Source organism: Saccopteryx leptura, chromosome X (assembly GCF_036850995.1).
Source record: "Saccopteryx leptura isolate mSacLep1 chromosome X, mSacLep1_pri_phased_curated, whole genome shotgun sequence".
In the NCBI taxonomy this organism is placed as follows: Eukaryota; Metazoa; Chordata; class Mammalia; order Chiroptera; family Emballonuridae; genus Saccopteryx; species Saccopteryx leptura.
This window is the reverse complement of record NC_089516.1, coordinates 64,673,505-64,696,659: the sequence shown is the minus strand read 5'-3', so window position 1 is coordinate 64,696,659 and position 23,155 is coordinate 64,673,505. Positions and strand designations below refer to the sequence as shown.

The following is a 23,155-nucleotide window of genomic DNA, read 5'->3' as shown; positions in this document are numbered from 1 at the left end:
TTAACATCAAATAACAGGAGAATGTCTGAGTAAATCTGATGTATCTAACCTCACTGAAGTATGGTGGAACCACTAAAGAGCTAATTATGAAGACTGTTGAGCAACATGGACAATGCTTAAAATAAACAATAATATACAAAAAGCACAGTACAAAAGTGTATCTATGCTGAAGTTTAGAAACCCTATTGAAACTGTGTCTGCACATAAGCAAGGACTGAAAGGGAATTGTGGAAAAAACAAAACCTGATTTGTTGTGGGTGGCAAGCTTGTCGGTGAATTTTGTTTCCCTTGGCCTTCCATTAATGTTGTTATAATGTTGTTTATGCAATTAAAAATAAAAACCATTAACACACAGAGCAATTACGCTGGCAAACCATTCTGTCAAGCTGAGAGGCCAAATCATATCATTTCCCTAAGCTAGCTAACACACTCAAAAGACATAAATGTAAAAGTAAAAACAGCCACAGGGAAAGAGGAAATGTGTGGATTTTGTGTGAGCAGCCTCAGGTTTGAATCCAAACTGTGATCCTTACTTTGGTCCTTTTGGGAAAGTTATTTCACCATTGTATTTTTAGTTTCTTCTTCTGCAATGTGAGAATAACAGTAATCCCTACCACCAGTTTACAGGGCTGTGATAAGAAGCAAATGATATAGGAGGTTTTCAAGGGCTTTGTGAGGTGTAAAATGCTGCACACTGGAAGGCCTTATCATGGGATATATCCAAATACTTTGAAACCAGAGTATTAGGTACTGTTTGCCACTGTTCCATAGCAGTTCACAACAAAGCTAGGCTGGAGCCACCCAGCAGCACAAGCCCAGCCTCTGAGTGAGGAGTGCCATTGACATTTGATTAAGAAACTGAAGTTTTCTAGTTTTAGCCATGGTTGAAGAATAATTGGAAAAATATTGTGGGCTTTTCTCCTCCCCTGAAATGCTTAAGTTTTGTGGCAAGAAGATTAGAATAGTTGGTAAAGAACTTGGGGAAGACTTCCACACCTGATTAGATTCTCAGCCAGACTCAGGTATTTATGAGGTATGTGCCTTTAGGCAAGTGACCCAAACTCTTGGGCTCTGCTGCCTCCTTGGTCTGGTGGGATTAAGAGTGCTTACCTCATAAGATGCTTGTGAGGATGATGTACTCATGCCCTCCAGGATTTCCTCATCACCTTGTTGGAGACATTCTGTGCCACATGACCATGTCCACATGACTACTATGAAGCTGGTAGAAACCAGACAAGGCTCTGACATTGAGAAGAGGCAAAAATGATGCTTGAGAGGACAAGGAAAGATGTCCCTGGTGTGTGTGTGGAGTCCCACACACTGACAGGCCAGCTTTACATGGCTACCTGGCAGTATTTCTAAACAAGCTAGGCTAATGTGGCCTCCTAACTACTATCTGCATCTCTGGAGTAAATGGTCTTTGATGAAACCTTCATCTTTCTCAACAGCAAATTTCCTACTCTAAAAGTCAATCTCTTATAAAATTCTCCAAGAGCATATATGAAGGGCAGAAGCAAGATGAGGCATCCAGTCGCTCCTTTCCATCTGGGTAGAATTTGTGTTCTGAGTAGTTTCTGGCATTGGAGAGGGTGGTACAGAAAGCCACCTCCATGAATTCCTTTTGTGGAAGTTGTAGACCTGGAGGTTGGGTGGGGGTGTTGTTTAGGCTTTAGGCTTGCCTCAGAGAAGATATGCATCTTCCTGTGCCACACAGGGCATAAAGGCACATGCTATCTCTAGCACACTGCTCCTTTGAAATATTGTGACCCAGCCTGGGACCTTGCTCTTGCTTTGGGGACCTGCCTCTTGGGACCTGGTTTCAGGGGCCTGACTTCTGGAATTTCTGACTTCTATGGCTTAGTTCCCCATACTTCTGCCCTAGCTTTAACTGCTGAACACTGATGCTCCACCCTCTTTCTTCCAAGACCCTAGACTACCCCATCCCTGCACCATGACTGTGTACCTAGACATCTATCCCCACCTTTGGTTCTGTCACCAGCTCCCTCATATTCTCTGGAGCTGCAGAACCTGGTTTGGCGTATGAGAGCTTTCTACTCAGGGGAAAGAGCAAAACTAAGAAGATTGAGATCACTTCGGGTGGCCATCCTAGCCAGAGTCCTAATCCACAGATTCCAAGGTCACATTGCTGATTCTGAAGATGAACCCAGTCCCCATGCCCACCACTGTCAGGCTCCCATCCTCCCAAACATGAAGTCTTTGTTATGGAAACTGACACCCACCAATTATTTCCTTACCGGGGGCAATAGTTTGCCTTGACTACAGCTAAAAGAACTAAAAAACTTGAGTTAGGGGAACAAATGACAAATATCAGCTTAGACTCTAATTTGACTCTTTCCATCCCAAGCAAGTTAACTCCGGTCACACTCAGTGGCAGCTTCCTATCACAGTAACAGCAGTCAGGAGGACTCAAATGAGAAGTGGTTTTTGAGGGGATGACAGACTCAAGCCTTTGGGAGGCAGGCCAGTGTTGATGGCTGATAGGAGACCAAGTCAAAGGCAAGACCAACAATGTTTTTTGGTTTTGGTTTTTGTTTTTTAGTAAGAGAGAGAGACAGGGAGATGAGAAGTACCATATTTCCCCATGTATAAGAAAATCTCATGTATAAGATGCACCTTAATTTGGGGGCTCGAACTTTGAAAAAAAATGTATTACATAAAGTTATTGAACTCAGGTTTTATTCATCATAAAATTCATACAATTCCTCATCACTGTCAAAACTCCCATCCATTAGCTGGTCCTCATCTGTGTCTGATGACGAAACACTGTCTTCATATATTGCCTCATCCTCAGTTCCATCTATGGGAAATGAAAGTAAAAAAAATCTACAACCACTGTATAAGATGCACCCAGTTTTTAGACCCCAAATTTTTTGGAAAAAAAAAAGTGTGTCTTATACATGGGAAAATATGATATCAACTCACAATTGCATCACTTTTTAGTTGTGCATTGATTGCTTCTCATGTGTGCCTTGACAGGGTGAGGATGGGCTCAAGCTGAGCCAGTGACCCCTTGCTCAAGCCAGCGACCTTGGGCTTCAAGCCAGCAACCTCTGGGCTCAAGCCAGTGACCATGGAATCATTTTGATGATCCCACGGTCAAGTCAGTGACCCTGAGCTCAAGCTGGTAAGCTTGTGCTCAAGCCAGATGAGCCTGTGCTCAAGCCAGACCTCAGGCTTTCAAACCTGGGACCTCAGCATCCAAGGTCGTTATTCCATCCCCTGAGCCACCAGCAGTCAGGCTTGTTTTCTGTTTTTAAAATGTAGCCATTTTACCCAACTCTGGTTATTTTCTTAAGATAAATTCTTAGACCCTGATTAAAGTGTGATACATTTCCTTCCAGTAGTGTTTCTTTACATACTTAGATTGTTGAGATCAAGTTATACTTATATTATTTTATCCTGCTTTTTAATTTACTGGCATATTATAAAAATTTTGTAATTTTTCAATTATACTAAACATTCAGTATTATTTTATATTTGTTTCAGGTGTACAACATAGTGGTTAAACATTTATATAATTTATGAAGTTATTCTTCCCAATAAGTCTAGTACACACCTGGCACCATATAGCTATTACAGTATTTTTGACTGTATTTTTTTTGCTGTATTTTACAACCCTGTGACGATTTTGTAACTATATATTTGTACTTCTTTTTTAACTTTTTTATTACTAATTTTAATGGGATGACATTGAGAAATAAGGGTACATATGTTCAGGGAAAATATCTCTACGTTATTTTGACATTTGATTATGCTGCATTTTCATCACCCAAAGTCCAATTGTCTTCTGTCACCTTCTAACTGGTTTTCTTTGTGCCTCTCCCCCCCAACCCCCGCCCTCTCCTCCCCCCACCCCAACCACCACACTCCTATCCATGTCTCTGAGTCTCATTTTTATATCTCACCTATATATGGAATCATACAGTTCTTAGTTTTTCTGATTTACTTATTTTGCTCAGTATAATTTTATCAAGGTCCATCCATGTTGTTGTAAATGATTCAATGTCATCATTTTTCATGGCTGAGTAGTATTCCACAGTATATATGTCCCAAAGCTTTTTAATCCACTTGTCCACTAACAGGCACTTGGACTGTTTTCAGATCTTTGCTATTGTGAACAATGCTGCCATAAACACGGGGGCACTTTTCTCCTTTTGAAACAGTGCTATGGTGTTCTTGGGGTATATTCCTAAAAGTAGGATAACAGGATCAAAAGGCAGTTCAATTTTTAATTTTTTGAGGAATCTCCATACTGTTTTCCACAGTGGCTGCACCAGTCTGCATTCCCACCAGCAGTGCAGGAGGGTTCCCTTTTCTCCACATCCTTGAAAGCACTAATTCTGTGTTGTTTTGTTGATGAGCGCCATTCTGACTGGTGTGAGGTGATATCTCATTGTGGTTTTACTTTGCATTTCTCTAATGATTAGTGATGTTGACCATTTTTTCATATGCCTATTGGCCATCTATATGTCCTCTTTGGAGAAGTGTCTATTCATTTCTTTTGCCCATTTTTTGATTGGATTGTTTGTCTTCCTGGTGTTGAGTTTTACAAGTTCTTTATAAATTTTGGTAATTAACCCCTTATCAGACGTACTGTCAAATATGTTCTCCCATTGTCTAGTTTGTCTTTTTTTGTTTTGTTTTGTATTTTTCTGAAGCTGGAAACGGAGAGAGACAGTCAGACAGACTCCTGCATGCGCCCGACCGGGATCCACCCGGCACGCCCACCAGGGGTCGACACTCTGCCCACCAGGGTGCAATGCTCTGCCCCTCTGGGGCATCACTCTGTTGCAATCAGAGCCACACTAATGCCTGGGGCAGAGGCCAAGGAGACATCCCCTGCACCCGGGCCATCTTTGCTCCAATGGAGCCTCAGCTGCGGGAGGGGAAGAGAGAGACAGAGAGGAAGGAGAGGGGGAGGGGTGGAGAAGCAGATGGGCGCTTCTCCTGTGTGCCCTGGCCGGGAATCGAACCCGGGACTTCTGCACGCCAGGCAGACGATCTACCACTGAGCCAACCGGCCAGGGCCTGCCTTTTTATTCTGTTTTTATTGTCTTTAGCTGTGCAAAAACTTTTTAGTTTGATGTAGTCCCACTTGTTTATCCTGTCTTTTATTTCTCTTGCCCGTGGAGTTAAATCAGCAAATATATTGCTGCGAGAGATATCAGAGAGCTTACTGCCTATATTTTCTTCTAAGATGCTTATGGTTTTACAACTTACATTTAAGTCTTTTATCCATTTTAAGTTTATTTTTGTGAATGGTGTAAGTTGGTGGTCTAGTTTTATTTTTTTGCAGGTAGCTGTCCAATTTTCCCAACACCATTTGATGAAGAGGCTGTCTTTACTCCATTATATGCTCTTAACTCCTTTGTCAAATATCAGTTGTCCATAAAGGTGTTTATTTCTGGGTTCTCTGTTCTGTTCCATTGATCTATGTGCCTGTTCTTATGCCAGTACCAGGCTGTTTGGGTACAATGGCCTCGTAGTATAACCTGATATCTGGAAGTGTGATACCTCCCACTTTATTCTTCCTTTTCAAGATTGCTGAGATTATTCATGTTCTCTTTTGGTTCCATATAAATTTTTGGAGTATGTGTTCTATATCTTTGAAGTATGTCATTGGTATTTTAATTGGTATTGCATTGAATTTATAAATTCCTCTGGGTAATATACACATTTTAATGATGTTTATTCTTCCTAACCATGAGCACGGTATATGCTTCCACTTGTTTGTATCTTCCCTGGTTTCTTTTATCAATGTTTTATAATTTTCCGAGTACAAGTCTTTAATCTCCTTGGTTAAATTTAATCCTAGGTACTTTATTTTTAGTTATTGTTGCAGTAGTGAAGAGGATTTTTTCCTTAATTTCTTTTTCTGACAATTCATTGTTGGTGTATAAAAATGCCTCTGATTTCTGAGTATTCATTTTATATCCTGCCACCTTGCTGAATTCATTTATCAGGTCCAGTAGTTTTATGACTGACACTTTAGGGTTTTCTATATACAATATATCATCTGCAAATAATGATAGTTTTACTTCTTTTCCAATTTGGATGCCTTTTATTTCTTTTTCTTTTCTGATTGCTGTGGCTAGGACTTCCTGAACAACGTTGAATAAGAGTGGTGAAAGGGGGCACCGCTGCCTTGTTCCTGATCTTAAGAGGATTGCTTTTCATTTTTGTCCGTTGAGTATGATGTTGGCTGTGGGTTTGTCATAGATGGCCTTTATCATGTTGAAGTATGTTCCCTGTATTCCCACTTTGCTGACAGTTTTGATCATGAATGTGTGCTGGATATGATCAAATGCTTTTTCTGCATCTATTGAAATTATCATGTGGTTTTTCTCCTTCCTTTTGTTTATGTGATGAATCACATTGATTGATTTGCGATTATTGTACCAGCCTTGCCTCCCAAGAATAAATCCCACTTGATCATGGTGCATGATTCTTTTCATATATTGCTGGATCCGGTTTGCTAATATTCTGTTGAGGATTTTAGCATCTAAATTCATCCGGATGTCTACGGCCATACCACCCTGAACGTGCCCGATCTTGTCTAAATTCATCCAGTATATTGGCCTATAATTTTCTTTCTTTGTGTTGTCTTTGCCTGGTTTTGGAATCAGAATTATACTCGCCTCATAAAAGGAGCTTTGAAGTCTTCCTTCTTCTTGAATTTTTTGAAATACCTTGAGAAAGATAGGAGTTAGTTCTTCTCTGAATATTTGGTAGATATCACCTGTGAAGCCATCAGGCCCAGGTTTTTTCTTTTTGGGGAGTTTTTTGATAACTGTTTCAACCTCATTTGTTGTAATCGGTCTGTTTAGGTTTTGTGATTCTTCCAGATTAATTTTTGGAAGATTATATGTTTCAAGTAATTTGTCCATTTCATCTAAGTTGTCTAGTTTTTTGGTGTACATTTCTTCATAGTATTTTCTTACAATGTTTTGTATCTCTGTTGTGTCAGTTGTTATTTCTCCACTCTCATTTCTAATTTTATTTATTTGAGTCCTCTCTCTTTTTTTCTTGGTGAGTCTGATTAAAGGTACATCGATCTTTTTTACCTTTTCAAAGAACCAGCTCCTGGTTTCATTGATCCTTTGTATGGTTTCTTTAGTTCTATGTCATTTATTTCTGCTTTGATCTTTATTATTTCCTTCCTTCTACTAGCTCTGGGCTTTACTTGCTGTTCTTTTCCTAGTTCTTTTAGATGCAGGGTCAAGTTGTTTATTTGAGCTTTTTCTAGCTTCTTGAGGTATGCCTGTAATGCTATGAACTTCCCTCTCAGGACTGCTTTTGCTGTGTCCCATAAATTTTTAGTTGATGTATGCTCTTTATCATTCGTTTCTAGGAATTTTTTAATTTCTTCTTTGATGTCATTGTTAACCCATTCGTTATTTAATAACATGCTATTTAGTTTCCAAGTGTTTGAGTATTTTTTAATTTTTCTGTTGTGGTTGATTTCTAGTTTCATGCCATTGTGATCAGAGAAAGTGCTCAATATGATTTCAATCTTCTTAAATTTGTTGAGATAGCTTTTGTGCCCTAACATGTGGTTTATCCTAGAGAATGTACAATGAGCACTTGAAAAGAATGTGTATTCTGCTGCTTTGGGGTGAAAGGTTCTAAAGATATCTATTAAATCAAGTTGATCTAGTGTGTCCTTTAAGTCTGCTGGGTTTTTTGTTAATTTTCTTTCTTGAGAATCTATCTAGTGATGTTAGTGGGGTATTGAAATCCCCTACTATTATGGTATTGCTGTTGATCTCACCTTTTAAATACATCAAAGTGTGTTTTATATATTTAGATGCTCCTATATTAGGTGTGTAGATATTTATAACGGTTATATCTTCCTGTTGGATTGCTCCCTTTATCATTACGTAATGACCTTCTTTATCTCTTACTATATAGCTTTTGTTTTAAAGTCCATTTTGTCTGATATACGTATTGCTACCCTAGCTTTTTTTTCATTATCATTTGCGTGAAATATTTTTTCCATCCTTTTACCTTCAATCTATGTGCATCTTTTGTTTTAAGGTGTGTCTCTTGTAGACAGTATATGTAAGAGTCCTGTTTTCTCATCCACGCAGCTACCCTCTGTCTTTTGATTGAATCATTTACATTTAAGGATATTATTGATATGTAGTTGTTTATTGCCATTTTATTCTTTAAAGCTGTATTCCTCTTTTGCTATATTCTTTTTCCACTTTGATCTGTTTACAACAGGCCCCTTAGCATTTCTTGCAGCATTGGTTTGGTTGTAGTGAATTCCTTGAGTTTTTTTTTTTTGTTTTTTTTTTTGGTCTGGAAAGCTTTTTATTTCCCCTTCAATTTTAAACGATAGCCTTGCTGGATAGAGTAGTCTTGGTTGTAGGCTCTTGTTCTGCATTACTTTAAATATTTCTTGCCTTTCCCTTCTGGCCTCAAGTGTTTCTGTTGAGAAGTTGGAAGTCATCCTTATGGGGGCTCCTTTGTAGGTGATAGTCTTTTTTTCTCTAGCAGCTTTAAATATTTTCTCTTTATCACTTAGCTTTGGTATTTTAATTATGATGTGTCTTGGTGTAGATTTTCTTGGTTTTCTCTTTAATGGAGTTCTCTGTGCTTCTTGAACTTGTGAGACATTTTCTTGCCTTAATTTAGGGAAGTTTTCAGCTATGATATGTTTAAACAAAGTCTCTATCCCTTATTCTTTCTCTTCTTCTTCAGGAACCCTTATGATGTGGATGTTATTTCTCTTCATGTTGTCACAGAGCTCTCTTAGAGTTTCCTCAGACTTTTTGTGTCTCTTCTTTTTTCTGCTCTGCTTCTGTGCCTTCATTTTTCTTGTCCTCTAACTCGCTGATTTGATTCTCAGCTTCATCCATTCTGCTTTTAATTCCTTCCATTGTGTTCTTAATTTCTGATACTGTATTTGTCATTTCTGACTGATTCTTTTTTATTATTTCAATGTCCATTATCATATTTGCTTTTTCTTTATTTAGGTGTTTGTAATGACCATCTATTGTTGTTCTAATATCTTTGAGCATCCTAACAATTATTATTTTAAACTCTGCATCCAGTAATTTGGTTATATCTGACTCATTCAGATCCTTTTCTGGGGATTTCATATAATTGATTTATTTGTATTGCATTTCTCTGCCTTCCCATTTTGTCTGTGGAAAAGAAGGTTTTGGCCACTGGAGTCCACTGAGTGTGGCCTCTGTGTTCCCTAGGTGTGGTCTGTCTGCAGGCCCACCACCCCCTCTGCTGCTGCTTCCTAAGGCATTTGGGTATAGGGGTTGTCGGTGCCAGCCCACTGTGGCTGTTGCTGTAGTTTCTGCCTTTCCTTCATGGGAGGGGCTATGATCACGTGTCAGGTGTACAAGCCTCAGTGGCCTCGGCCTTTGCCGTGCCCCATGAGTGGTGTTATGTGCCACCACCAGCTTCAAGCCTTGGCCCTGAGGGCAGGGGTGAGCACCTTTGTTCAGCTGCAGGTCTCTGCCTTATTCAGGACTTTTGTCCTGCCCCTGTGGGAGGAACCAGCTCCTGGGACAGCTGCAAGCTTTGGCTCCACAGGCCGGGTGGGCTGCATGCCCTCACTCAGTCTCAGGACTCCACCTGTTCTGGGCTTTCACTTCACCTCCGCAGGAGGAGCCGGCTTGTGAGTCAGTCTGCAAGCCTTGGTTCCTGCCAGCAGAGTGAGGCTGTGCTCCTGCTCCCTTGCTCAAGGGCAGGTCTCTGCCCCTTCCAGGGCTCCCACCCTTCCCCCACAGGCTGGATTTCAGGCAGCCCGCAGCTGGGCTTGACCAGCTTTCGTGTGTCCCCTCTTCCCCACCCAGCAAGACTGAGCTCACACCTGGGCCTCAGTTGTGGCCAGATGGTTTCTACCCTTGTGGACGGAACTGCACTTCTGTGTCCCACCACCACCACCTGCCCTCGGGTGAGCCCTTAGCTGTGTGGGTGGGGGCACTGCAGTTCAGACCCTAACACTCAATACAGTAGACCCAAAAGCTCCCTCCTTCTAAACGACTCTGCTCTAAGTACTGTGGGAGAGCTTGTTTGGCTGGTGTCCTGCTTCCCTTTGCTGGTATTGCTGTTTCCAGGGGAAATATTCACTTCAGATTTGGGAAATGACTCAGCCCAGTGGTTAGGGTGGTTTTCCCTCAAAGTGTTTCTCTCTGTGCCTCCTAGATTACACTCTCTTCCTGCTGCTCCAGTCCTCTCCTCTCTCCCCATACCCCTGGATCCCCAGGTGAGTGGTTGTGAGAGAGGTTTTCTGCATGGTCCCTTTAAGAAGAATCCTGGGTCTGAGAAATCTGTCTCTTTCTCACAAACAGTATTCTGACTTGTTTCCAGCTAAATACTGTCCATATGCCTCTTCTAGACTCTGGGGCTTTGTTCCTGGGGTTCAGGACCCTCCCCTATCTGCTAAACTCACTTCCCGCCATGTGAGTCTCTCCCAGCTGCCATTCACTTCTGGGAGCTGGGCAGCCCTCTCCACATTTCTGCTTTTCCTACCAGTCTCAGTGTGGCTTCTTCAGTGTTCCTTGGTTGAAGAGTCCTCTTAGTTTAGTCCAAAGTTGGTTTTTCCAGATGATGGTTATTAAAATTAAGTTGTAATCCACTTTGGTTCTGGGAGGTGGAAATTGGTATGTCTGCCTACTCCATCGTCATCTTGTCCTCTCCCCTCTATTTTTATTTCTTAATCCCTTTTTTCACCAATACCCAATACCTCTCCCCTCTGGCAACAATCAATCTGTTCTCTGCATCTTGTGGTTTGTTTCCATTTTTGTTGGTTGTTTATTTTGTCCTTTATATTCCACATACAAGTAAAATTATATGGTATTTGTTTTTCTCTGACTGGCTTATTTCACTTAACATAATACCCTCTAGATCCATTGATGTTGTCATGAATGGTAAGATTTCATTCTTTTTTATGGCCAAGTAATATTTTATTGTATATATGAACTACTTCTTCTTTTTCGGCATTTGGGTTCTTTCCATATATTGGCTATTGTAAGTAATAGTGCATTGAACACGGGTGCATATGTCTTTTCGAATCGATGTTTTGAGTTTCTTTGAACATATTCCCATAGGTGAAATTGCTGGGTCATAAAGTAGTTCCATTTCCATTTTTAAATTGTTGAAGACCCTCCATACTGTTTTCCATAGTAACTCCATCAATCTGCAATCTCCCATCTAAGTACTAACCTGGCCTGACCCTGCTTAACTTATGTAATCAGACAAGATAGGGCACATTCAGGGTGATATGGCCATAGACTAGTCTGCAATCTCATCAACAGTGTGTGAGGGTTCCCTTTTCTCCACATCCTCACCAACACTTATTTGGACCACCACTGTTTTTAAAGGGAAGCTCTCCTGAGCCTTAAGTGAAGGTCTAGAAGGTCCAGGAGGGCCACTAGAAGACTCAGGCCAGTCCAAGAATAGCTTCTATCGAGCTAAGCACTTTGCAAATTTTATTTACTTGTTTGATCCACACAACAATTTTATGGTATAAATACTTGTATTGTCTCTTAAAGGACATATATAAATGAGAACCAGTAAAATATACAATCAGTCTAGATTAGAAACTGAGGTTCAAAGAGTTTAAGCAACTTGCCTGAGAGCAGCCACATAAGACTGAGATTTAGGCCCAGACAGTAGGGCTCCCACTTCTGTCTTCTTTGTCACTATCCTAATCTGCCACCATGAGGGAGCTCAGACAGTCAGGCTATATTTGCCCTCCACCTACCAGCTGAACTAAGACTGGATTTCAGTCTCTACCGAGAATTAGTGTCATGGGTCTCAACCTGGGGGACTTAAAATGCTGTCAATGTCTGGACCCCACCTCTAAGAAATTCTGGTTTAATTGGTCTGAGATGAAGTCCAGCCAGAAGGGAGTATGGAGGGTAAGGTGGGTGATAGTTTTTGTGGAAGCCCCTCAACTTAAAACACACAGCATCTGTCCCATCTTGACAACATCCTAACTCCCAACTGTAGCTCTGCCTCTCTCTCCAGCAATTCCTTTATCTCTTTCCTCTTTAACCACAGCCATATTTCCTGAGAAGTGCCTCCACTCTCTTCCCATTTCCCTCCTTAACTTGCTGTGATCTGGCCTCTGGAAAGCAGGTCTGGTCTCTGGGAAGCTGGCCTGGCTAAGGCTACCTTGTTGGTGTTTCCACAAGAATATTCATTGCTTGGGCCTTAAATTCTTGAATGCAGTTGATGATGTCAACTGGTCCTTGCTCCTAGAAACCAACCCTCTCCCAACACTGGGCATTCTTGTCTGGAAATTTCACCTCAGTCTTTATTGATGGCTTAAATTTTTTTTTCATTGACTTGAAGTGGGAAGGGGAGAGAGAAAGAGAAACATCAATTTGTTGTTCCATTTAATTGCGCACTCATTGGTTACTTCTTGTATGTGTCCTGAGGTTCATACCCATGACCTCAGTGCAGGAAGAGGTTGCACCTACTGAATCACCCAGGCAGGGCCTATAGATGGTTTTTTGTGCCAAGCCAAACAAATATGTTCTGAAGGTGAGACCTCCAGAGACCCATAGCCCTGCTGCTGCCTTCAAGGAGTTGAGTCTGGTCAGTACAGGAGGTATGCAGAGCCCTCAAGGCAACATGGTGGCTCCTCCAGGGAAGATTCCCAACTCCTACTTTAAGTTGCCTCCAGGTCTCTCTGCATCTCTGGGGGTAAAAAACAAGAAAGAGAACAAAGTTCTGGTTTGGGCTCTTTTTATTCTGTGAACAAGAACCCAACATGCCTCTGTTCCAATTAGAAGATGGTCACTGGGACAAGGCACAACCTTCTTCCTAGGCTCATTTTGGCAGTATGGCCATAAAGTCCCTTTTTAAGGAGATTCTGGTATGCATGACTTGTTTCCTGGGCCTTTGTCCTTCTAAACAAACAAAAATAAATTTGAACAAGGTATGTTATAAATGCTTTAAAGTCAGCAATTCTCTCATGCTTTAGGACATAGGCTTTGCTAAAATCTGCAATCTGCCAGAAGGGTGAAGGTGGGAGAAGCAGTGTGGAAGGTTAGCAGGGTTCTCTACCTAATGCCACTGAGAGTGAGGCTGGACTCGGAATCTCACTCTTCTCATGGTTTTGGACCTTGAGAAGCCTTTTCCCTCTCCAAGACTCAGTTTCCTCCCCTGTTACTAGGACTTGTCATCGTTAGCTATTCTGTCTGTGGTGAGGATGCTGGGAAATGACCTCCATGTGCTGTAGGCACAACCTGTACTGTGGCACTAGCTAAGAGTTGGGAAAACTGAATTGAATTACATCTAGCCATAGTGCACTAACTCATTACAGGCTGAGAGAGAAAGTGTGTGTGCAAGAGAGACTTGCAAAAAACAAGCCTATCTTTGTGCACGTTTCTCGTCTGGGAAGGAAGGGGCCTGCAAAGTGACAATAGACCAGGGGCACTGACTCAGACAGCCAGTTCCTGCTCATTTCCCCTTGCTGCAGGACAGCAGCTAAATGGGAGGTCAGCCCTCTGGGGAACTCGGGCTTTTGGCTGAGAACCTTACCCAAAGAAGGATCAGACCAACTCAGAGAGCTCCCCTCACTGGTCTGCTGGGATGGAACTGACTGGACCATTGTGGCTGTGGGAAGGCTGTAGGGGTGGAGAGGAGTGGTACAGGAGAGAGAGGAAACTCCTTTTTTGAATCCTGCATCACTTTCCCTGGGCTGGACTGCCCAGAAACTACTTCACAGGGCAACGGAGCATGTGACCAATGGAGCTAAACTGACTCAACCAGGCTGCTGGGAAACGGGGATCAGGAAGAGTGCCCACTGAGAAGCCTGGGGCAAGGGTTCAGAACCGCGCGGAACCCATCAGCTTCTCACTCCCAGTGTGGGCCTACCATACACTTCTCCCTTGCATGGGAATTTGCTTGATGTGGAGTCTTGGCTATCCACACCGCTAAGATGGAGAGAGCCAAGTCTATCACCCTCTTCTGGAGCCGGGGAGGTAAGTCTTCAGATAGAACAGTCACTTGCTCAGCAGAGAGAAGGGAATGAGTTGGGGCCCATTGAGAAGGAGGTGTTTTCTGCACTCAGAGCTTACCTGCGGCAGCCTGGGCCATCTTGGGGAGAGTGGGTACCCCAGTACTAGACGTCTGCCAAGAGGAGCAGGCTGGCCACTTGGCAGAAGTGCTATGAAAGGAAATTAAAATTGGGAAGCTCTGGGGGAGAAAAAGGTGAATGTGATCACATCCCAATCCTGATAAGCTGGGATTCTAAAGGGATGATAAAAGTGACTGAGGAATGGTGTGTATGTGTAAGAAATACGCTATCTCTTATTTTTTATAAAATAACTTATTGTGTCTTCTGAGGTCTTGTCCTGTGGATTGTGGAAAATACTGTCAGTCTCGCTGTTTACCCACATCCTGAAATCCTGACAAAATGGTTGTGCCTGTTGGTTTGGGGAATTTTTTGTTTGTTTGTTTTTTGTTTTTTGTTTTTGCAACACCAAAGCATAGAGGAGCAGAAAAGAGGTATCTATCACTGGTCATCTGTCTACACAGCTTATTATCAAGGGACCAAGTGTCTTCTAAGCCAGATCTCTTATCAGTAGGGCAGAATCAAGTTCAGGGTCCCTAGCCAGACCCAGACTGGCTTATGTGAAGAGGATGGAAAGGGCGGGGAGTGATGCTGCAGTTGCATGCCCTGGAAAACATACTAGAAGCTGCAGTTAAGGCTTCAGAGGTAGCTGGTAAGACAGACTGTGAGTCTATGCTGTCTGTGGGGTTCTAGTTAGTTCATTCTGGTACCACTTACGCTCAAAAGGAGTTTACGAGCTAAAGTAGTTTGAAAAGCAAAGCATTGGGACTGAGAACTAAATACTGTGAGCACCACATGCTGTTTGGCATGGAGAATAATCAGAAGAATGTGGTCTTTGAGGGTCTGTCACAGGATGAAGAGAGTTGATGAATTCTGACGGGTGCTCAGGCTGCAGAACTGGAGCTTATGGACAAGGAGAAACTTTCTAAGAGACTCTCCACAGGCTGCCTTGAAGGATCTGGGTGTCTTTGGGCAGGTTATCTTTCCCATAGTTACAGGGCAAGCCCTGAGAAGACCAGGGCAAGTGGAAGCTAGCTTTCATCTTCTAAGAAGAAAGGGAGGGAGGAGATGTCGCCCTCACTTGGGATGCAGACCCAATCTACCTTGCAGTCAGCTCCCTCCTTCTACCTCCACAGCTAGCATCCTGGCTTTGCACCTCCATCACTCTTCCTCTGACTGGGCTCCCTGCTCACACTCTTGCCCCTATCCAGCCCAGTTTCCACTCTTTAACCAGAGCAAGACTTTAAAAACAGACCTGGCAGCTCAAAATCCTCCAATGGCCACCCACCACTCACTGGTGAAATTCCAAGTTTCTTTCTCTTCTTTATCATCGTTTCTACTCTCTAAAAACAGAGCAGAGATAAAATCTTCTCTCACTTTAACACAGCTCTGACATTTCATAAATCTATGTCTTAGACAACTGGAAAGGGCTATATTTCTTCCACCTGGTAGCTTTTAATGAAGGAACTTGCTTCAGGCACTGCCTTCTAATGCCACAGGAGACCATAGCTTTTTCTTTGTTCTCTCCCAGGCCAAAGCCTTCCTCTCCCTGCAACTTCCGCTGCTTGACCTGCCCTCTGCCTCTAGGTGAATGAGGTTCCCGTTCCACCCCGTGGAGCATGTCCCATTCAGCTTTCTTATCTGCAAATACTTGAAAGACTCCTTATGAACCTCATAGCCAGATAAGTGGGACAACCAGGTGAGCACAAGAATAGGACAGAACACAAGACCCAGAGGTGTTGGCTGTGAATCTGGGCTGCAGGTGGGGGGAGCCAGGAAAGAAGAAAATGTATAAACAGATGTCTGGGGTGGAGGTGGGGAGTGACGCTATGTGTGATTAAAAGCCCTGTATGTGAAATTTGCACATACTGTCTCTTGTGGTCTTCAGAACAATCCTAGGAGGTGGCTCAAATCATACTGCAATGAGGAGACTGTGGCTCAGCGCAGTCCAGTGACTTATCCAGAGCCATACACAGCTAGAAGGTGATAGAACCAAGAATAAACCCAAGTGTGGCAAATTCTAAAGCCGGGTTGCTTTGAATAGTCCCAGGATATCCTGGCTGAGTTAGCACTGCTCTTTGGAGCGATTCTGTTGCACTGGTCTCCCTCACTTCTTTGAGTATCTTTTGCAAATACTTGAGTCCCTTGCAAGCTCCTTCCTCACTGCCCATCCTCACCCAGGCCCCAGGCCCACCTTGACCTCTGGCCTAGCTGAGGAACCCAGCTGAAAAGGTTGATGTTTTGACAGTGCCCCTGTGCTATCAGACCTAAAGGACTGACTTCTCGCCACCTCTGTTCCCATATTCTATTCTATTCTGCCTCACAGATGGCAAATACTGGGACCAGTAGCCTAAAACAATTGGCTATTCTACTCTTTTTTTCCTCTGTCTGTCCCGCGGACCCTCTGTGGCCATAGACAAGTCATTTCTCTCCTGTGGTCCCAGTTTCCCCAGCTATAACATGAGAAGAGAGGACATTCTGTAAGGTCCATTGCAGTTCTAAGAGCCTGGTATTCTCAAGGTTCTGCCCCCCTCCCCAGCCCACCCTTGTTGCTTTCTCCCCCACAATGTGGGACGTGAGGGTCTCCACAGACAGTGGAGAAAGAAAGGACAGCCATGTAGAAATTACTGCCCCTGAGCCAATGGACCAAGCACTGCAGCAGTAGTAACAGCCACATTTGAAGCACACTTTATTGTTAACTAACTGCTCTCACAGTCAGCGGTATGGTAGGGAGGGGAACTCCAAGATTATCTTAATGGTACTTGGTACAAACTTTAAAGAACACTGAATTACATGGTGAGAAAATGATTCTTACTTCCTTCTCCTTCCAGCTTTCTGATTACATCAAGAAGAAAGTCTCAGCATGGTGCTATTCTTCTTCAACTTCTATAATGCGTGCTAATATTTTAGAACAGAGTTAGAGCAGGCCTCAGGCTCAAAAACATTGACAGACAGTGATATCTACATAGAATTTAATTACTCTGTTCTGTTTCCATTGTGTTTATTTTTACAGTTACATCCTATTTCTGGCAAAAGATACTCCTTTTGTTTTGGTTTTTGTTGAAATACAAAATTTATTTTAACATAAATTTAGGGAAAATTTTTCATTTCAAACAAAAGATGAAGTGAATAATAAATAGAACCAGTGGGGCCCAGATATAGCAAAACTCCTCAAAGTGGTACTGAAATGGGTGAAACTTGGACAACGCTGGAAAATGACCTTGGTTCAGCATCAAGTTCTTCAGCGTGGCCTATAAGGCTCTACACGCTCTGCCCCTGCTAGTGTTCCATGCTTCGTTGTCTCTTCTCCTTCCTCTCACACCCTGTACCCTGCCAGGCCCGCCAGTTTTTCAGCATGCTGTACCCTCTGTCTGGAATGTCTACCCTGCATCTCTTGTCCACCCATCAAACCCCAACTCATCCTTTAAGACTCAGTTTAAAAGGCCCCTCTTCTAGGAAGCTTTCTTTCAGCTAAGCACAAGGTTCATTTTTTTCTCTCATACTGTCTTTCCATTGCTATAATTATTTACTTATAGGCCTGTATTTTCCACATTTTTGGTTCTAAATGCATGTGATAAGAACAATGAGCAAGAGAGAGGGGGAGAGAGAAAGAGAGAGAGGGAAATAAAATGTAACTGTGAGCAAAGCCTGTGCACAGTCACTGGGCCCTGGAGGACTTGCAGTTCCTGGGATCATTTGGAATGGAGGCTTCCTAAATGCTGAATCAGAGCCTACACAGGTTACAAAACCAGCTTGGGGATTGCCCCAGGGGGGGTGTTGCAGGTCACATGCAGGAAATTGGGGTGCCGTTAGGATCAGCACCTGGGGTGTAAGGGAAGGAGGTAGAATTGGTTTGAAGGAGAAATTGGGCTGCAACACCATGCTAATGACAACCTCAGCTGACCCATGAAGAGCTCTGAAGTTGGGTTGACTCTTCACAGTTGCTCTGAATTACGATGAGGGGACCAGACATTGGTATTCCACATGGACCAGTCATTAGATTCAGGTGCCTCCAGGGAACGTGCATGGCTTCAGGTGAAGCTGTGTCTTCTGAGGAGGCACTGGACAATTACCCAAGAGGACTATCAACCAGCAGCACTCAGTCTGCCACAAGATCCTCATCAGAACCCCGGGGCTTAAATGCTGAAGAGGGAGGGAAGTTTGGAGGGCAGAGTGTGGTCCCAAGAGTTGTTGGCTGGAAGAGCATAATAAATATTTGTTAAAAGAATGAATGGCTGAGCATGGTGTTCTAAGCACTGTGCTTAAAGGCAAGGACAATACAGAAGCAAACAAGTCCCAGGGAACTTCTGGTATAATTAACTTGACTATTAACTGATAGTAAAGAGACTATTCCAGAATAATAGAGAGTGTACCAAAGACCATGCTTCCACAGCACTTTGTTCTTGTTTCTCTTGGAGACCCATGATAAGACCCTCCAACAACCCTGTGAGGCACTAATTATTTGTGCTCACTCTGCATATAGGAAAACTGAGGCACAAGGATTTGCTTTAGATCTCATTGCCGGTTTGAACCACCAAACCAGGCTAGTCCTGATCATGGTCCTCGGGCTTCATAGCCCATGTCCTCTCCATGTACCTCCCAGCCCATCTCAAAGCAGTCCATTACGATTTGCAAAGTGCCTGTTACATATATTTCATCTTGTTACAGTCCTATGAGGGAGGAAAAAAAAGGAATTTCAGAAAAAAGCAGGTTTTTACCTTTACTTTCATAATGTGCCTGATATGCTTTCACAAATAGATATATTCTGACCACATTTATAGCAGAGACATTCTTTTTTATTCTGTTTTTCTTTTCTACACATTTTTAACCACCTGTGAAATTCTTCTATTACACTCATCCGTTCTTTCATAGCTTTGTCTCAAATGTGAGAAAATTGTGATAAAAAATCCTGTTAGTTTCTTTTGAGCTGTGAGGGTGAAAATGTGTTTTTTGTTTTTTTAATTTCAGCCTTAATCAAAAAGGCAAAACTTTCTTGGTTTGAAACCAAGAACACCTCTGCCTAAAATATTTCCTGTCAAATGCCAATGAAGGCAAATTTTGAGGTTCACAGAAAGGATGTTAGTGTCTGACCTGATCGATGGTGATGCAGTGTATCTAGAGCATTGACCTGGGACACTGAGGTTTCAGGTTCGAAACACTGAGGTTGCTGGCTTGAGCATAGGATCATCCGGCTTGAACCCGGGCTCACCAGCTTGGGTGGGGGTCACCGGTTTGAGCGTGGGATCATTGACATGAGCCCATGGTTGCTGGCTGGAGCCCAAAGGTCACTGGCTTGAGCAAAGGGTTACTGCTTTGGCTGTAGCCCGTTAGTCAAGGCACGTATGAAAAACAATCAGTGGACAACTTAAGTGTCGCAACTCTTTCCCTTCCCATCTCTCTCTTAGAAAAAAAAAAAAAAGAATTCTAGTTATCTTTTCCAATAAGGTCCATTGTAATTTGTCTAGTCCCAGAGTGATCTGGAGAAGTCATCATATGTTCCCAGAGAAAACAAAGAAGTACACACTCTGTGTCCATGCTTAGTCTTCTATGACTTCATTTGCCTTCCCTATCACAAGACAGGAATAAGTACCAAATATCTCTTTTTCATAAGTACCAAAGTATCATGCTGGCCTCATGGGTTAAGCTTCATTTCTACTCATTTCTTTGACTTCTTTATAAAGAGCTTGTAATAAGCAATGGGAGTCAAAGTGAGGTGCAGGGGTCAACTTTCTTCTTTAAAGATTTGCAAAGTAAAGGAATCGCCCTTATCAAAGTGTCATTTTCAAAAAGTTAAAAACACGACCCTTATTGAAATATATAATGATCACATATCAAAGATTTATTTAACTCATTGATGAGGGAACCAGCATTGTGGTAAAGCTGGTTTTAAAAAAGACATGAGAGTCTGGCAGTTTCCTCAAAAAGTTAAACATCAGGCCCTGGCCGATTGGCTCGGTGGTAGAGCGTTGGCCTGGTGTGCAGAGTCCTGGGTTTGATTCCCGGCCCGGGCACTGAGGATGGCTCTGTGGCTTCTGCCTCAGGCGCTAGAATGGCTCTGGTTGCAACAGAGCGATGCCCCGGATGGGCAGAGCATCGCCCCCTGGTGGGTGTGCCGGGTGGATCTTGGTTGGGCGCATGCGGGAGTCTGTCTGATTGCCTGCCCGTTTCCAACTTCAGAAAAGTACAAAAAAAAAAAAAGTTAAACATTAGAATTGCCATATAACCCAGCAGTTCCACTTTTGGGGTATAGATCCAAAAGTAGTGAAAAAAGGTACTTGAACAGAAACTTGTACATGAATTTTCATAGCAGCACTATTCATAATAGCCAGAATGATGAAATAACCCAAATATCCATGAACGGATGAATGAATAAGCAAAATATACTGGACTCATACAATGGCGTATCATTCAGCTATAAAAGGGACTGAGTTCTAATCCATGCTACAACATGGGTGAACCTTGAAAACATGAGTTAAGCAAAAGAAGCCAGTCACAAAAAACAAGTAGTGTATGTTTCTACTTCTAGGAAATCTAGAGTAAGCAAATTCATAGGTACAGAAAGTGGACTGGAAGGGCTAAGAGGAGGGTGGGGATGGGAAATTACTGGTTAATGTTTCTGTTTAGAGTGATAAAAAATTTTGGAGATGGATAGTGGAGATGGTTGTACAACATTGTAAACATAATTAATGTCATTTAATTGTACACTTAATATGATTAAAATAGCAAATTTTATGTTAGATATATTTTACCACAATAAAAAATAGTGACAAAAAAGGAGAGAAAAAAAGATATGAGAAATTTTGAATAATGCTGGAAAAGATCACCACACTGATCTTTCAAAGCACCACTTCATTGTGTTTCTCCCACACACACAATTGAAATGACTCCTGATATAGCCCACACTTCCTTGACTAGCTTGCAAAAGCCTTTGGAATATTGCCTGGTTAGATTTTTTAAAAGTTGAATATAAAACTGGGTAGTTGTATAGGGTAATAAGACTGTAACTTTTGGTTCTATCTTTCCTACTGTACAGAAATAAGTTTGTTTTTTGGGTTTTTTTGTATTTTTCTGAAGCTGGAAACGGGGAGAGACAGTCAGACAGACTCCCGCATGCGCCTGACCGGGATCCACCTAGCACGCCCACCAGGGGGCGAGGCTCTGCCCCTCCAGGGCATCACTCTGCCGCGACCAGAGCCACTCCAGCGCCTGGGGCAGAGGCCAAGGAGCCATCCCCAGCGCCCGGGCCATCCTTGCTCCAATGGAGCCTTGGCTGCGGGAGGGGAAGAGAGAGAGAGAGAGGAAGGAGGAGGGGGTGGAGAAGCAAATGGGTGCTTCTCCTATGTGCCCTGGCCGGGAATCGAACCCGGGTCCCCCGCACGCCAGGCTGATGCTCTACCGCTGAGCCAACCGGCCAGGGCCATAAGTTTTATTTTTACCAGACAAAAATCATTTGCAACTTATCAATCTTCTACTATTTTACTTTTAACTTTATAGTGGGCCTTAATTAATAATGAATAGTCAAGCAACCACATGGGTGATGCTCCCATATGTTCTTGAAAATGAACTCAGTAATCTTTATTTCTTGTCAAGTTTTTAATAATTTTTCACAACATCTCAAATAATAATACACAACAAACCACAATTCCCATGTGGATGTCCATGAAAACACTTTAGCTTTAATTTCAAGGTCAACTCTCGTATGGCATAAATATCTTGGTGGCATCTTCTGTGTGGAACCCAGCAAGTAGTAATTCTGGGCCCTTTGGCAGGCCCACTTCAGTTACCACCACACTGATCTTTCAAAGCACCACTTCATTGTGTTTCTCCCACACACACAATTGAAATGACTCCTGATATAGCCCACACTTCCTTGACTGGCTTGCAAAAGCCTTTGGAATATTGCCTGGTTAGACATTTCGAAAGCTTTTAAGTTTCATTGCTTTCAGTCCCAACCAGGTTGGTCTCTCCTAACTACTTGCTGTGTTTCAGACCTTTGCTCAGGCAGATACTCTGTGGCCCTCGCCAATCTCTTATACTAATGGGCTTATGACACTGCTTCCCAAAGTTCAATTATCTGTGTACCACTGTCACAAATTTTATCTGTACTATTTTCTAATTTTAAAAAATTCTATGCCTTTTAAATATTTTTACTTGCCCAAAGCTGCAGGTTTGATATTGTATTTTTTAAAAGTTCATCTGTGTACCACCTCAAATGTTTATTTCATACTTGATTATGTTCTAATTGTTTAGTATGTTTGGCCTCAGTTGAACACGGTAAGTTTTCTGAGGACAGCTTTGGTGTCCCTCCAGCACGCAGCACTGACCTAAGCATTTGTCAGGTCCCCACCACATAGCCTTTGGTTGACTGAGTGTCTTGTCTTTGGCTAATGGCTTTCCCTTGTACTTTAAGTGTTCACAGAAACATTGAAAGTGCATTCCCTGTTCTCCAGGGACTTGTATTCTGGCTTGGAGGACAAAAACAGATGTTCTAAGTGAGTCCAGAAGACTAGCTCCCTCTTGGTCACTTTCTACTGTCAACCGAAGGTCATTGGTGCCAATTCAGCTGCCAAAATGAACCCCCAATTTAGGGTTCAGTGAAGAAGGAAACTTTATTCAGTGCAAACAGTTCAATGGTGATACTGTACAGCATAACTGTGAGGTAGTCGTAGGGCCAAGGCTCCTCTCTGGCTAGAAAACTCTGCTCTGCTTCTCCACGGTCTGCCAGTTTGCTTTGGGCTGTGCTGCTCTGCTCTTGAAAGATACCTTTGGTGTTTCAGCTCAGTCAGGGAAACATCGTCTGTAGTCTTTGGTGGAAAGGGAAAGTGCACTCTCAGAGCCAGAGGACAAATGGCTTATGTAAGCAGAAATCCCTGCCCCTGGTCTCTGGTTGTTCTGATCTCATGCAAATGAGGACTCCAAATCCTCACATTTCCATTGATCCAAAAGGCACTACCTGATTGGTCAGAATAGAGTCTCTGTGGTTGATCAGAACTGCCTAACTCCAATTGAATGGGGAAAGCCTCAGTCCTATTGATTGAAATAGGATTCCAGGAAGTCCTTTATAAGGGCTGGCTCAGATGT

General features: G+C 42.6%; 1 protein-coding gene across 4 annotated transcripts in view; it reads left to right on the top strand.

The window, feature by feature from the left end:
* NHSL2 (NHS like 2) overlaps positions 1–23,155 on the top strand; it is a 292,396-nt gene that overhangs the window by 207,986 nt on the left and 61,255 nt on the right. Inside the window, exon 1 of one of the 4 annotated variants that reach the window (XM_066357412.1) lies at positions 13,694–13,982. The exons of the other annotated variants lie outside the window; for them this stretch is intronic. Within the exon in view, the coding sequence (XP_066213509.1) occupies positions 13,940–13,982 (43 nt within the window). The 5' untranslated portion in view covers positions 13,694–13,939. Of the gene's footprint in view, positions 1–13,693; positions 13,983–23,155 lie in introns of those variants that run through there. 4 annotated transcript variants of the gene reach the window in all.